Source organism: Sceloporus occidentalis, unplaced genomic scaffold, assembly GCF_023333645.1.
Source record: "Sceloporus occidentalis isolate IW3139 unplaced genomic scaffold, rSceOcc1.0.p SCAF_25, whole genome shotgun sequence".
NCBI classification, from domain to species: Eukaryota; Metazoa; Chordata; class Lepidosauria; order Squamata; family Phrynosomatidae; genus Sceloporus; species Sceloporus occidentalis.
This window is the reverse complement of record NW_028317005.1, coordinates 4,457,650-4,472,428: the sequence shown is the minus strand read 5'-3', so window position 1 is coordinate 4,472,428 and position 14,779 is coordinate 4,457,650. Positions and strand designations below refer to the sequence as shown.

The 14,779-nt window shown below is 38.3% G+C and overlaps 1 protein-coding gene across 1 annotated transcript in view; it reads left to right on the top strand.

The window, feature by feature from the left end:
* Window positions 1–14,779, top strand: part of LOC149300281 (dedicator of cytokinesis protein 10-like) — an 84,627-nt gene that overhangs the window by 14,792 nt on the left and 55,056 nt on the right. The window contains exons 2-3 of the mRNA XM_089485277.1: window positions 5,361–5,480; window positions 11,781–11,870. Of these exons, the coding sequence (XP_089341403.1) occupies window positions 5,361–5,480; window positions 11,781–11,870 (210 nt within the window). The remainder of the gene's footprint in view (window positions 1–5,360; window positions 5,481–11,780; window positions 11,871–14,779) is intronic.

Below are 14,779 nucleotides of genomic sequence, written 5' to 3'. Positions count from 1 at the left end.
TGACGTCGGTGGGTGGTCCCGGTGACATCAGCGGGCGGTCCCGGAGAGTTCCCAGGTATGCTTATACTCCATGAGTAGACATAGCCTGGAGTAAGCGAACAAGCAACATTTCTCAGTTAAACAATGCTGAGGTTTTTCTAAAAAAGAAACAGGGAAACAAATTTACTTCCTGATCTGTGAAAAAAAGAGAAAAAAAGGCATGACTACCCCTTTAAAATAACCACATTATAACAGTACTAATGAAATGTAATATTTACAAAAGTGTGCTAAAATCATTAGAATTAGATTGAGCGACAATTTGGTCCTCAAGCCTTAAGTGGCCACCGGTTCATCTGTTGTTTCTGTATTGCTCGATCTATAACAGCTGGGGTTGTGTGTTAAACACGCATTTGATCCATAAACAAATTCATGAATACGTTTCTGCTGAAAATCTGATGAGTAGCTGGCATTCTCTAACATTGCTGTCAAAATAAATCATCTTTCTGAATTCACAAATTGCAATTATGATCAAACTCCTCTTCCTTTCCATTGTCTTTAAATAACGTAATTAAAAAGAGCAGCTAAACGCTAATTTTATTAATTTGAGTATTCTTTGTTAAAAAAAACAAGGCGAGATTGGCCCACTTGGGAGAAGTAGGACTTCTCTGTCGGGCAGGGTAGTAGTGCCCGAAGTAGGGCAGTAGGACTACTCTGTGTTGAGATTTTTGGCAGTAGGGGATGAAAGCTTTTTAAGGATACAGGTTGAGGGTATTAGGATGGTAAGTTATATGCTTCTATGAATAGTTTTTGGTTTTTTTTACAGAGTAAGTAGGAGAGAGTGTGAAAGAACAGGATGGGGGATTCTATAGAATTGGTAGAGTGTTAAATCCTGAAAAAGCAAAAGGGATAGGTAATAGTGGTAGAAGAATGGAAAGAATGAAGAGTGTCGTTACGAGATTATTTGGATATGAGAGCAAAGATATATGTGGTTGCAGAGTTGTTAAGGGTTCTGTTAGTCATGGGTTTAACCTTAATTTTGGAGTGAACAGGTGGTGTGAGTGGCACAGGGAGCAACAGGTGAAGAGCGGTAGCATAGGAAGATTAGTCTGGCAGCAGAGTTCTGGATGCATTGGAGTTGTAAAAAGCAGGAGAAGGGGAGACCTGTTAGACAGGAAAGTCACAAGGGAATGGATTAGTAATTTGGTTGTTTGAGGAAAGGACACATTTGAGAGATGTATCTCAAGTGAAGGTGAATAACGAGAGACAAGTGTGACACCAAGGCATCAAACATGGTCTGTTGGGTGGGTGGTACAATTGTGAAAATTGATCAAGTCACACATTATTGTGACATTTGAGGTTTTACGGGGTCTCGTTAGACACCCTGTTAAGCTTATTTAAGTCAGAGTTGGAGCAGGGTGGCAGTGAGGATAGCATGCGCAGTGGCAAGTTGGAGATGTGTTGGGCCGAACACTTCTCCTGGAGGCAAAAGAGCTGGGGGGATTTTAAGAGAGGGCAAATTCATGGGGAGTCTGCTAAATCCGTCTATGCATTTGTAAGAGGGAAAAGTTTTGATTTAAAGGTATCATGTGCATTAAAGTGAATTTGATGACTGGACTGTCCCTTTAAGGGACTATATTTGCGAGGTGTGACTATTAGCGCAGTTACTGTATTTTCATAATGCTATGCACACTTTGAACATGTGTAAATCCTATAAGTGCCAGAGCCTTACAACTGTTGTAGTCCAAGAACTGTTCGTGTAGCTATTAATCTTGTTTTGTATATTGTGTTTTATAGGCATTGTAAATATAACTCCAGAGCAGCTAATTTTGTTGGATCTTTATTTTGTTTATATATTCCAGAAAAGTACTTTGGCCATTTTCAGTACTGCTGTCAAGGAGACTGTTCCTATTGGAGTCTCAGAAAGATATTGTTTTCTAACCTTGAGCGGAAGCAGTGTAGTATTTTCCATCGTTCATTCACTTCACCCACGCATATGGCAAAAGCACATGGCTGGTGTTCAAATGGTTTAACAGCTTTGTCATTAGGGAAATAATTTAAAAAGTGTGATTTACTGTATTAAATTGAATGCTCTTTAAAACCATGCAAGGGAAGAAAGCCAAAATGATCTTCAAATATTCACCATATGTGTGCAGCCTGCTTGTTCCAAAGAGTTCTGTTCACTCCATCTTTCTCCCCATCTTTCTTCCTCACTCGATTATATTACTATCTATACTGTATAATGTAGAGTCTATTGTGCGTCACCTATCAACAGAAATACGCAGTATACATCTGAACGTATTGAAAAAGCTGAAGAACATGGGAGCAGAGATGCAACCATAGATCTGTGGACCCTGTTTATTGATGAAAAATATATTATGATCTACAGAAATCTGGTGTTAACATTACATAGATTCATCTCATCTTGGAAGCTTCTATTGAATGGAATTATTTGGGTACAGGTGTAAATAATCTCATGAAAAATCTTAGTGGAAAACATTAGTAATGGCTTTATAAAAATAGACTCACCTCAGCCTTATACATGTTAATAAGGACCACTAAAATGCATATGCACACCAGACCATATAGTGCTATCTTTATTTCTTGGCTAAGCTCATATTGAAACTAAAATGAGGAACCCATTATGGAACTGATCAGTTGGCATTGGTTAGGTTTACAATTTCGTTTTTAGTAGGTTTGAGAATTGTAGACGTCTGAGCAGCAGTGGTGTATTTTGGCTGGGGGCTTCACAAGGCCTGACACAGGGCAGCTCCCTAGCTGCTCCCAACCACTTATCTCTACAGCCGCCTTCTTCTATATTGAGGGCTGCATATTATGTCATACTCTGGCATACTGCATTTTAAGGACATGCAGTTCGGCACAGTCTTCCATTGTGTATATGGATACCTGGAACTCTACGGGTTTTGGCTGGATACTCTGCGGAAAGCACCTCTTCTCCGGATCACTGTGGAGAATCTCTAGGTCGCGGGAGGAGCATTTAGGAAGCCTCACTTCACATTCTAACATATTGCAGTTTTCCGTGTCTGAGGCTAGCACATGACATTAGCAGACCGCCTACTAATGTTGGTGCATCACCCACCTATGAGCGCAGGAACACCCACTGATGTCACTAAACCATCATTGATATTAAATTTGTTACTTATTTTAACTATCTCTCCTCCGGTCCTCTTCTGTTATACCGGTACAAGGAAGAAGCTCCATCCCCCCCAGATGGGGCTCCATGGGCTTTCCAATAGAGCAACCTACTGAATAGTACAAGAGTACAATTTAAGTATTGTTGTATATTTTTGGCAGCACCTTATTTTTCTATTTTGTGTGCTACCTTTTACACATTTGTGGTTAGTGTGTTGGTCTGCAGCACCAAGGTATTATACCTGAATATCACTCTCTCTCTTTTCCATGATGTCACCAAACCCGCCCACACTGATGTAATTTTCCTTGCATGTAAATATGGGCCGATCACAAGAAGGATCTCTGACCCCCCCCCCCAACTGGCACATGGAGCAGTTGTGCACTATGGAGCCTGATTGCCCATTAGGGTGATCTGACTCTAGTTATTAGGCATAAAGTTTTGTATTAAATGTGAATCTTGAACTCATCACTAAATGTAACTGTTAATGCCCATGTAGCCAAATGCTTTCACTGTCAGCTGTTTCATTTTGATGCTGATTGATGTAGTCTACAAGTAATTATAAAGGTAATGATTGAAATGATCATGTGATAGCTGCAGATAATCAAATAGCTTGAGTTGTAGCGGCAGGGAATTTAATTTAATGCAAGAGGCCTGAGAACCAAGGGCTCATTTTTTACGGAACAGTTACTTGATGAAAGATAGGCACTTTTTTTAATTCAGAAAATTGAACCCTGTTCACACAAAGTAAGTTTTCTTACAGCTTTAATGAAATAAACCTGAAATAAAATACTTAAACTGTACTTTTATATCGGTCTTCCCCAGCCGATGTGAGACTGGGGAAGAACCAGTGAATTTGGGAACAGTGCACTATTTATAAGATCCCTACAATAAAGGAGCACCTGGTACGAGTTACAGTCCCTATTAAAAGAACGGTCTAGTCCCCAAAATTTTAATGCATGTCGGAGTGCATTTTGCATGGACAGTGCATTCTATTACATACAGATTGGAGCATGAATTGTCTAGTTTGGAGTCAGAAGCTGGGAATTCTGCCCCATTTTTCTCCTCTACTGAAACCAGAAAGCATTAGTATGTAAACATCTTTCATATACTGAGCAGCGTTCCCATAGAAGACTTCGAATTACCTAAATATAAAGAAAAAAGAAGAATTTGATAGCAGAAAACAACCATTCAACCCATCGAGTCTGGCCAGTCTGTATGTGGTTGGCTTCAACTACTCTCGTTGATTTCAATGGTGTTCAACTTTCATTGATTATAATTAGCTGAGCTTGTGCAAGAAGCATTTTTCGGTAGGCTTCCTGCTTTCAGAAAAGGCAGCTGGGAGAAAGAGTCTCATGAGTCAGAAGAGTTCCAATAACTAAAGAGTACTTGCACCTGTTCGCATGCAGTATATGCACTGAAGACCATGCACAATGCATTCCGTTGTGCATTTAAAATGAAAATAGGGCTGATGTGCTTATATAAATACAAAATAATCAAAGAGGACACTTAACATTTGAGACGTCTGTTACCTAGTGTCACATTAATCTCAGATCAGATAATGGAGATGAATAATGTAATGTAATGTAAATTGGGAATTTTAAGGATCATTATGTTTTGGTTGATAGCTAAAGCCTTTCCATGCTTTCCATGCCCCTAAGGGAGATACATCCATTCTTAGACAAGGGTCATCAATTTTTACACGAAAATACATTTTCAAGAGAAATTATAATTATTGATTGAAAGAACTCAATTTACCTTGATTGGCACCCTGGTACTCTGGGACTTCATAGTGCATACCTGCCAACAGTCCCGAATTTTCCGGGGAAAGTAAATTTTTTTGGGTCCTGTTCTGTGAAATTCGTGTCTCTCTCGGCATTAAGGTACTGTCTGTTTACGTTACATTGTGTACAGGCGATATTGTGATTTAACTGTGTGCGTCTGAGACTTACACAGCCTAAATGCTTCTAAATTACCTCCAAACTACCCGGAATCCAAGTAGGAGATTGTGAGTTTGATAGGGATCACCGTCTATAGTCAAATGCAGTCTTCTGATACTTAATTGTTAATGTATTAACCTGTGTTTGTTCAAGAGCGTTGGCTACATTTCCATTTTTGTGTTCAACAAAACATTTAATTTTTACCTTTTTCTATAGAGCACTTTCTGATTCCCCATAGGTATACGGTGCAGTTAATGGTTTGTGTAATGTATGTTTTCTCCATTTGTTAACAGCATGAGAAGCCTAAGCTTTTGGAACCTTTGGATTATGAGTCTGCTATTACAGAGCTAGAAAACAAATATTCCAACGATCCCCTGAAAGATCTGGTGTTATTCCCTGAAGATGACTTCTCAGTAAGTAGGCTTAATTGTACAGTTTAATTTGTCATGAACAGTATTGAATTTTATATATATATAGCGGTATATGATGTCATATCCTATATGATGGACAAATAACATAAAGGTTTGTGGCTTTTAGCAACTAACCATTTTTTAATTGAGCACATTTTGCTATTTTTCAAGATTTGTTTGAATAATATTTTACCCGAATTTTCACCCGGTATAGAACTACCGGTATTAACAGATGTACTAATAGTCAGTTACATAATTACTAATGTTACTATAGGTAACAGTGGAAGAAACAGCATGAAATGGAAAGTTACGTTTATTCGTGTCTGTGCTGGAAGGATAGGTAATTTGAAGGACACTGTGGTATAAATCAGAAACAACTTGGGGTAATTGCTCACATACCTAATGCAATCTGTCAAGTTCCTTTAATCATATGCCTATTAAAACCAAAATGTAGAATGAGAATAGATCACTGATATCAAATGTTTTCAACATTATTTCTTTATATTTATTTATATAGGGCCAGCAGATTTCATAGCGCTGTTAAAATAGTTAATAAAAGCAAGTTAAAAATTTCAATAACTTGGTTAAAACAAATTGGTGCAGAAGGAGAATCTTTGGAAATGACTTTTAATCTGACAATGTATATTTTGTGTCCGATTACTCCAGTATATGCTCTAATCTGATGTGAAAGTTGTAATTATAAATCCAATGAGCGCCACAAGTTCTTATCACCTAAACAGCAGGAGATAATGTGTAATCTGTCAGTCAGTTATGTCGCGACATTTGTTAAACAACAGTAGGACATCAATTGGACTGTCTTGGCCAGATGACAGATCTATTGGCAGGCTCACATGTGCTAATGTAATTAAACAACAATGAGTTCATTAAATATTCTCTACAGGCTGTCTAATCAGACAGATATATATGCTAGGATCTTCTGTTCATTTATAATCTCCCATGTATAACTACCAGTGGATGTTAGCGGCCATAATTGCTGTATACCTGTAGGCTGCACTGACTTTATCTTTCAGGCCTTTATTGTATATTTAAAGCCTTTATTGTCTGTTATATATTGGTAGTTATTATCACAGGTTTGTATGTTATATTTTTCTCTATTTTTTTATGGTATGATATTTTTTCTGGATAAAATTGTTATTGTTATTGCCAAGTACACGCAACAAAAAGTATTGCCACTGCTTGGGAAAAAAGTAAATGCTACTTGTAATCGGTGGGATTGTGGGTCTCTGTATAGGGCACATAGTTCCAAAACATGTTGCATACACACCAGTTTGTCGTTCATCCCGTGGTTCTTAAGAATTTCAGTAAAGACATATTGATTATGATAAAATTTGTATAAAATGAAGAAGTCTGGAGATGTTGCTGCATCTGCAGTTTTGTTAAGGATATAAGAGACAGTTGGAGAATGGGCACACACAAATACATATTTGCACAATCAGGCACAGTGTTTAATGACCAGTGAACTAAGAGGGCATGTGCCTGCAGAAGCTGTGTATATTGTATTTGAAAGATGTACTGTTTCCTTCCCCAACTGAGTGTCTATGGCCATCTGCATACATTCACTACCACCCTCGTTATATCACATGTCAGAGACTATTGTCCTCTGTAAGAGTCTAACATAACAATGTTACTATTTACAAAGATTGCACAATAAATATGAACTATCACATTCTTCACAATGTTTCTTTCATGTTTTTAACGCAACTGAATCCAGGCCAGACTGGTACCAAATATTGAGCTTATGGCAGAAATAAGACAGCACGGCCTTTATCATTTCAGATGTGACGTTAATTTGTGATAATACTGTATTAATATATAAGCATTTTTATGCGTCTAGTGGTCAGTTCAATTTGTTAACTTGCATGCCCTCACCTGAAACACAGCACCATTGCCACAATGTATTAAAAAATAGAAATGGTATAATTCAATTACAAAAACAGGGGTCCCAGGACCCCCTATTAACAGGGGGAAGGGTTGCCTCCATTCCCCTACCCCACATACAAGAAATACAATTTTAAAAGGTCATGGACAAATGAAAAAATTGTGTATAGGGTAAGAAACAAAATGTTCTTATAATAAACTATAATTAAATTCTAAGTCTAATACTTATATGAAATTTGGCACAGTTATTGTAAGACGATAATGCATAATGAATGTTTACTGTAAACAATTTTTTTAGGCTGGACATAGTATTTTATTTCATTTTTATACCGGGAAGAAAAACAAAAAAACATTAATATTTGCCCATGCATTTATCATCTACAGAGCCGAAACCTTCTGACCTCTGCTAAGAAACAATCTAAAAAAATATATGTTATGCTAATTATTCATCATAACGTTAGGTTAGAGTGCATTGATAACTAAGGCTTGTACCCTGGTAAGCCTTGGCTCATGCAGCTTTTTAGAAGAAAAAAAAATGAGTATTGACAAAACATCTTTGGAAGCAGAGATTGGTGCGGTCATGGTGGCGCCAGCTTCAGAGCACCTCAAGGTGGCCATGCAGAGGACATCACATTGACTTTACAGCTCCGTGAGACGGTTAGGGGAAACCACCAACCTGTCAGTGTCCACCACTGCCTGTAAAAGTGGGACAGGGGGCAAGCTACCTGGGACAGCGGGACAGTGCCTGGACATCGGGACTGTCCCGTACTTGGGAGGTATGCTTGCAGAGTCATTTTTACCTTTCCTGTAGAATTTGATCTATATGTCTGCGCATTCCTCTGGTATTTATTGCGTGATTCATGATCAAGATAATTGTTCCACAATTGCATTTGACTTACAAATATACATATCTCCATTTTGGAGTGTGGCAGCTTTGCTATAACATATGTCATAACACTAAGAATGAAATATTTTTGCATATTTATATTTTAAGACGACAAGCCGATTGCAGCAACACAAACTCTCAGGGGAATCCCAGTTTAAATGCACCTGTGTGTAATTCATTCCTGCTTTTTTCTTTTGTGCTGCGGAAGAAAGAAAGAAAGAAAGAAATTTAGTGATCATGCTTTCAGTTTTAATAAATCAGGAAGATGAAACCTAGAACTCTATAGCCGTTGTTGAATAACAACTCTGATATCTGATTATTTAAATGGTGTAGATTCTCAATGGTTGATGACATAACATCTGCTGCTGGTATCGACCATCATGGAACTTTTGCACGGACTGTTGCCATGAAGTACAGTGAGCTCATACTGAGAGTTCTATTTTGTGAGATTAATAATAATCTGTATGTCTAGCGATAGAGAGAGTCGCAAAGAAGACAATTAGCCTGAATATGATGGCTTTGTGTTAGATCACCATTTTAGGTCTTAGCCATTGTCCGTAAAGAGGTGGCTGTTAACCTGTGTGTACGTAACTAAAATAATTAACAGCTTTGTCAAGTGAAGCCCGTGTAAATGGGGGGCTGGGAAATGCCATATTAAAAAAACATATTTTAAGTATAAATACAGTATATATTTATGTAATTTCCTTTTATGCATAAATTATGCACTTCTTTTTTGCAAACCGATGGTTAGAAAGAAGAAAGAAAGGAAGAAAGACCGAAACATATGATTGTAACATACAGTATATCTTATACGTGAAGAGCAGGAAAGTGAAAAATGTACCAAGTGAAAATAATTTATTGGTATGGAGCAGAAAAGATGAAGAATGTATACATTTTAAATTATGTCTTGTGTGACCACATCCTTCTTACTGGGAAAAAGCCTCACTGAGATTAACCTCTTCCCCACTGGGTTCATTTATTCAGAAACGAAGGTACTTAAGCTAGGGATCATTGGGTGGTATAGCTGGTACTTGCATTGCTACAACAAACCGTCACCGATGCTAACAGCAGGACTCACCTTTCCAGACTGTATCATACATCAGAAGATGTAGTAAAAGAAATACGGCACGCGGATAAACAGATTCGGTGTTTAAGAGGCAGATCGTCAAATTTGTACAGAAATACATGATAGCCCTACTTACTATCATTAGGGCCAGTGGGGTATTACTGAAAATCCCTGTGGGGTTTTCCAGGAAGATATAAAGCTGCATCTACAAATCTATGTTAATACACAGCTCTTTGTTCCCAGAGTTAAGTCGATACATCGCCCCCAGTAAACAGGAATTTGGGCTATACTCGCCGTATAAGACTACCCCTCTACCCAGTATACAACAACCAGCCAATCACGGCAAGCGATGTACCTTACCAGTGATTGGCTGGTTGTTGTATACAAAGCCTGCTTGGATTGGGTGGTCAGCTCTCCCTAACATATGCCTGTCCACACACACATGTATACACTGCCCTCACACACCCCTTCCTTTACACACATATACACGTACACACCAGCTTACAAACACACATATACACATACACTGCCCTTACACACACCTGTCCATACACATACACTGCCCATACACAGACATATACATACATACACTGCCCTTACACACACACACACATATATATATATATCTACACATAGTAACATATGTCTGTCCATACATACACATTTATACACTGCCCTCACCACAAACCCCTGCCTATATATATATATATATATATACACCAGCTTACAAACACACAAATACCTACACTGCTCTTACACAGACCTGACCATACACATACACTGACCATCTCACACCAACATATATACATACACTGCACTCACACCCCTTTCTCCCCATCTCTTACCTTTCTCATCTTCTATCTTCCATCCAGTTGTGGGAGCGCGAGGGCTGTCATTTCAGACCTCTGCTTTACTGCTCCCTCATCACTGTGCGTCGGCAATAGTATATATAAGTTAGTGAAACAGTTTTGCAAGAAAATAATTGTTTTACAACAAAGACTTTAATGGTGATCTGGCACCCTTCTTTTTTGATGGCTATTTAAGTTAATTAAGCGTGTTCTTTAGTATATATGTTTGTTATGGTCAGGGAACATAGTTGTTATATTATTCTGAATATTTAAAAGTAAGCATACAGTGTAGCAAATAAATATTCTCATATTGACAATATGTGTACGGGAACACGTACAAGCTATTTATATCACGCTTGGGTCAAAGATGACATTTTATTTAGAGCACTGCTGTCAGTTTAGGTGATGGGTGCTCAGGAAATATCAAAGTGTCACCATACAGTGGAAATCTTTAGTGGTAGAACCAGATGGAGATGTCTATTTGTGGTTCATATAATGAGTAAAATGTGTGTAAGTGCAACAGCTACAAACAAAACCAGAAGAGAAAATTCTCATGTATCGCTAATAAGTTGAAGTCTGTCTGGTTCATTAGAAGTGAATTTGGGTTTGAAGTGTGTCACAGGGAGTACTGAAAAGTGTGCTTCGTCCAACGTCACATAATATTTAATGTGAATGTATGAAAAAGGTGTACTAGTTTATTTTTTTAAACAAAATGTTGGGGGTTTTTTTAACAAAAGCAAGATTTTTTATTAACTGTACGCAACCCCCCCCAGTGTATGCTGTTGTTAGATGAAGACAACCATTGACCATCAATTTCCATGGTTGCTATTCTGTCCTCCATCATAGATATTGTTCACATTCTTCTTGTCGTTCCACAGTATATTTCATCTCTTCATTGATACATATTAGTCTTTTTATGTTGATGACTCAGGGGAAAGTTGTATATATTTAATTTTCCTTTATCAATTAAAATTATATTACGTATTAATTCCTCCCCCATATGATCTCTGCACTAACTGCTGCTCTAATCTTAAATTTTCGCTTCCAAATGCTAAGTAAACCTGATAAAATATGAACTTTAACCTCTATCAAATGTTCCAGTTTCCATTGAGTGTCTACTGCCTTCTGCATAACACAGCTATTACTGGATAATTTATAATAAGTGGGGTTTGCCAAAAAATGTATAAGGAATCCCATTCACCCTTATAAAGGATACCCTCAATCCAGAAAATGTTCTCATGCAGACATGGTTGTTTACGCATCAAATCTTTACTAGAGAAGAATTTCAATAGTAGTGACAATGAGGCAGAATAACTGGCCATATATTGTTACATATCCATAATGATGAGAAAAGCAGTCATTTATAGCCCTGCATATTAAGAGCATTGGATGTACCCTGCTATTCTAATTATTACACTGTAGTTGATATTACCATTCTTTATACAATTATAGCTAGAACCCTTTGGGTACAGGAGAATTGAACAATAGGTGTATCTTCTTGTCTGGCGCCCATACATTAAGCGGGTGACTTTCATTCTGTTTGCAGTGTCGTTTTTGTTCAGTGTATAATCTGCCGGTTTTGCTTTTAATTTGTTTACCAACAGATAGAAACAATCCCACTGGAGATGCAAACAGTCCTTTCCACGGTGCCTGAAGAAGCTGAACAAAAAGCAACACATTTATTAGTCAGAGAGGTAAATGAATGATTGCATATAACCATTTTTTGATGATCCACCAACTGTAAATCCAAGTTCACTGGGTGACGTATTTATTGTGTACATGGCAAACACAGGGTTTTGAAAATAAGCCACTCAATAGAGTCTGTATGATGGCAGAATGTCTTTGGAAGTGGTTCCTCATTGATCTGTAGTCAGAGCTGACCCTGAAACAGTTTTGTCGGTTCGACCTATCTACGGTTGCACGGTGTCAGCAATCAGCCGCATTAACGATGTGAACGCCAGTTTAGGGTGGCAAAGAAAAAGAGCAGTCTGAATGGCAGGCTCGGTTTAATTAAACAACAGAGTCAATCTATACATTTTATACCATTATTAATAAATCATGCCCAATATACAAGTATGGCAGGGGAAATTATTGTTATTGTCTTTAAAATTTTCTTTTTAATTTAAATAATAACCGAGTAATTCATTTGAGGTTTTGATGGAATGTATTTCTATTTTAGAACGTTCATATCATTACAAATAAGCAGAGAAATATATTATAGAAAGTCCAGGATTTGTCAAGTTTCTTTAACCTTTGTTTATGGTGATAATTTGAAAGGATGACTAATCTGTTGAATCCAGAATGCAGAATGCCTAAGAGAGATCCCCAATGGGATCTCAATCTGCACTGCATTGAGAGCAAAAAAAGAGAAAATTATTTGTAAAAAAAAATTTAAGTGCCCTACCACTACCAGTAAAAATTATAACAAAAAAAACATCACTAGCACCAAACCCCATTGTTCAGCTGTGGCACCTATACTGTAGAACAGTGATGGCAAACCTTTTTAAGCCCAAGTGCCCAAACTGCAAACCAAAACGACTTATTTTTTTCAAAGTGCCAACACTGCAATTAAACCTGAATAACGAGGGGGCGTGGCCAGGGGAGGGCTGGCAGCCTAAGGCCTGGGGGGCAAGTCAAGTGAAGTGGCTCCGCCCCCTCGCACTCACCTTTCACCCCTCACGCTGCTCCCATCACTATGCGGCCATCAGATTGTTGGAAATTGAATCTAAACGGCCGCTGGGTGCTGATGCCACCGGCCGGAGCTACTTTAATCCTTTTTTTTTAAATTTATTTAATATGCCGGATCGGCTTGCCATATTAAAAATAAATAAATAAAGTATTAAAGTAGCGCCGCCCGGCAGCATCAGCACCCAGCGGCCGTTTAGATTCGATTTCCAACAATCTGATGGCCGCATAGTGATGGGAGCAGCGTGAGGGGTGAAAGGTGAGTGCGAGGGGGCGGAGCTTTCACCCCTCACGCTGCTCCCATCACTTGGCGGCCATCGCATACGGCCGCTGGGTGCTGATGCCGCCGGCCAGCGCTGCTTTAATACTATTTTTTTTTCATTTAATAGCCGATCCGGCTTGCCATATGAAATTTTTAAAAAAAGTATTAAAGTAGCGTCGGCCGGCGGCCTCAGCACCCAGCGGCCGTTTAGATTAGATTTCGGGCGGCCTTGGGGGCAATTGCCCCCCGGCCCAGCCCGCCCCTGGGCGTGGCTTCAGTGTTCTCTGGGGAGGGTTCTCCCCAGAGAACTGTGGGAGATGTAGTCCGCGGGAGCCGACGCCGTGACTACAGTGTATGACTGTAGTCACGGCGTGCCCACAGAGACGGCTCGGCATGCCAACAGCGGCACACGTGCCACGCGTTCGCCATCACTGCTATAGAAGTTATTCTATGAAAAAGTGCAAAATCTTTTCCTATTATGTTTTTTACATATTATAACTATTTTTTATGTTTTGTGTATTTCTATAATTTTAAAAGAAGGTTTTACAGTACTAGTCCTGAACAAAATGATGTATGATTTGTGTGGATTCATCAAAAATTTTAAAGGGGAATCATGGTTTTAGAAACATAAAGGAAAGATCACAAAATATCTCTGGTCATTAAGGCAGAAAAAAATTAGCCCTGAATAGACTGGGTGCCGGGGCTTTGCCAAGACGGTTTGTCTTAGTTTTTAACCAGTCAATAGCTATGTATGTAATTGAGTAAGGCATTTAGAAGAAAAATAACATTTTATTTACACAATTTAATTTATAAACATATTTTGTGTGTCTCTTAGGCATGTAGAATAGTGTTATCTGCCCAGATTAATGACTATGCAGTGCACTTGAATGACAAAAGAAGCATCCAGGGATCAAACATTAAGTGCGTAGTCAGGCACTCAAAGAGTTAACTTTTTAACCTGACTTAAGATAATTTGATACAGATCTCTTACAAACTTGTCTATCACGTTTCCGGGAAACACTAATTCAATACTTCTAGTACACGATGATCAGGAAATATTTTTGGATCGAAACTCTGTTAAAGATTTAACATAATATGTGTATCCTATACTTTGCAAAGAGGTATACAGTTCTCCATTATATATTTATCATCATTATATATATCTGTGCATGTTTTTAGATATAGTCCCAGCAGCAGAAGCCTTCTTGGCTCTTCTATGCAATATAAAAGTTGATTTGTCTGTGTTCTGTATTAGAAAAAAAATAGTGATAATAGTGCTTTCTATTTACTAAGCACATAATTATGGTTGTGGCTAGTGTGTCCTCATATGTCCTCACTCCGGCTCCATCATTTATGAGTCTATTTAATCCTATGTTAAGACTGCAAAAAATGTTTGCTTAATGAAAGGTCCCCTGAGGTGGTTCTATGCTTCAGGGACCCCAAAACATAAACATCATAAAACAAAACAAAAACACCTCACTAATTCTAACAATGAGTTTAATGATGTCCAACGTGCTGAATGCGTTACAGGTTTGTTTACATACTTCCATATAGTTATCCAACCTTAAAATCTGTGTTGCACTTGGAAAATGACCTTTATCCGCCATTCTTAGATGGAGACATAGTAAATCAATGGAGTCCTTTGGTTTTCCCATA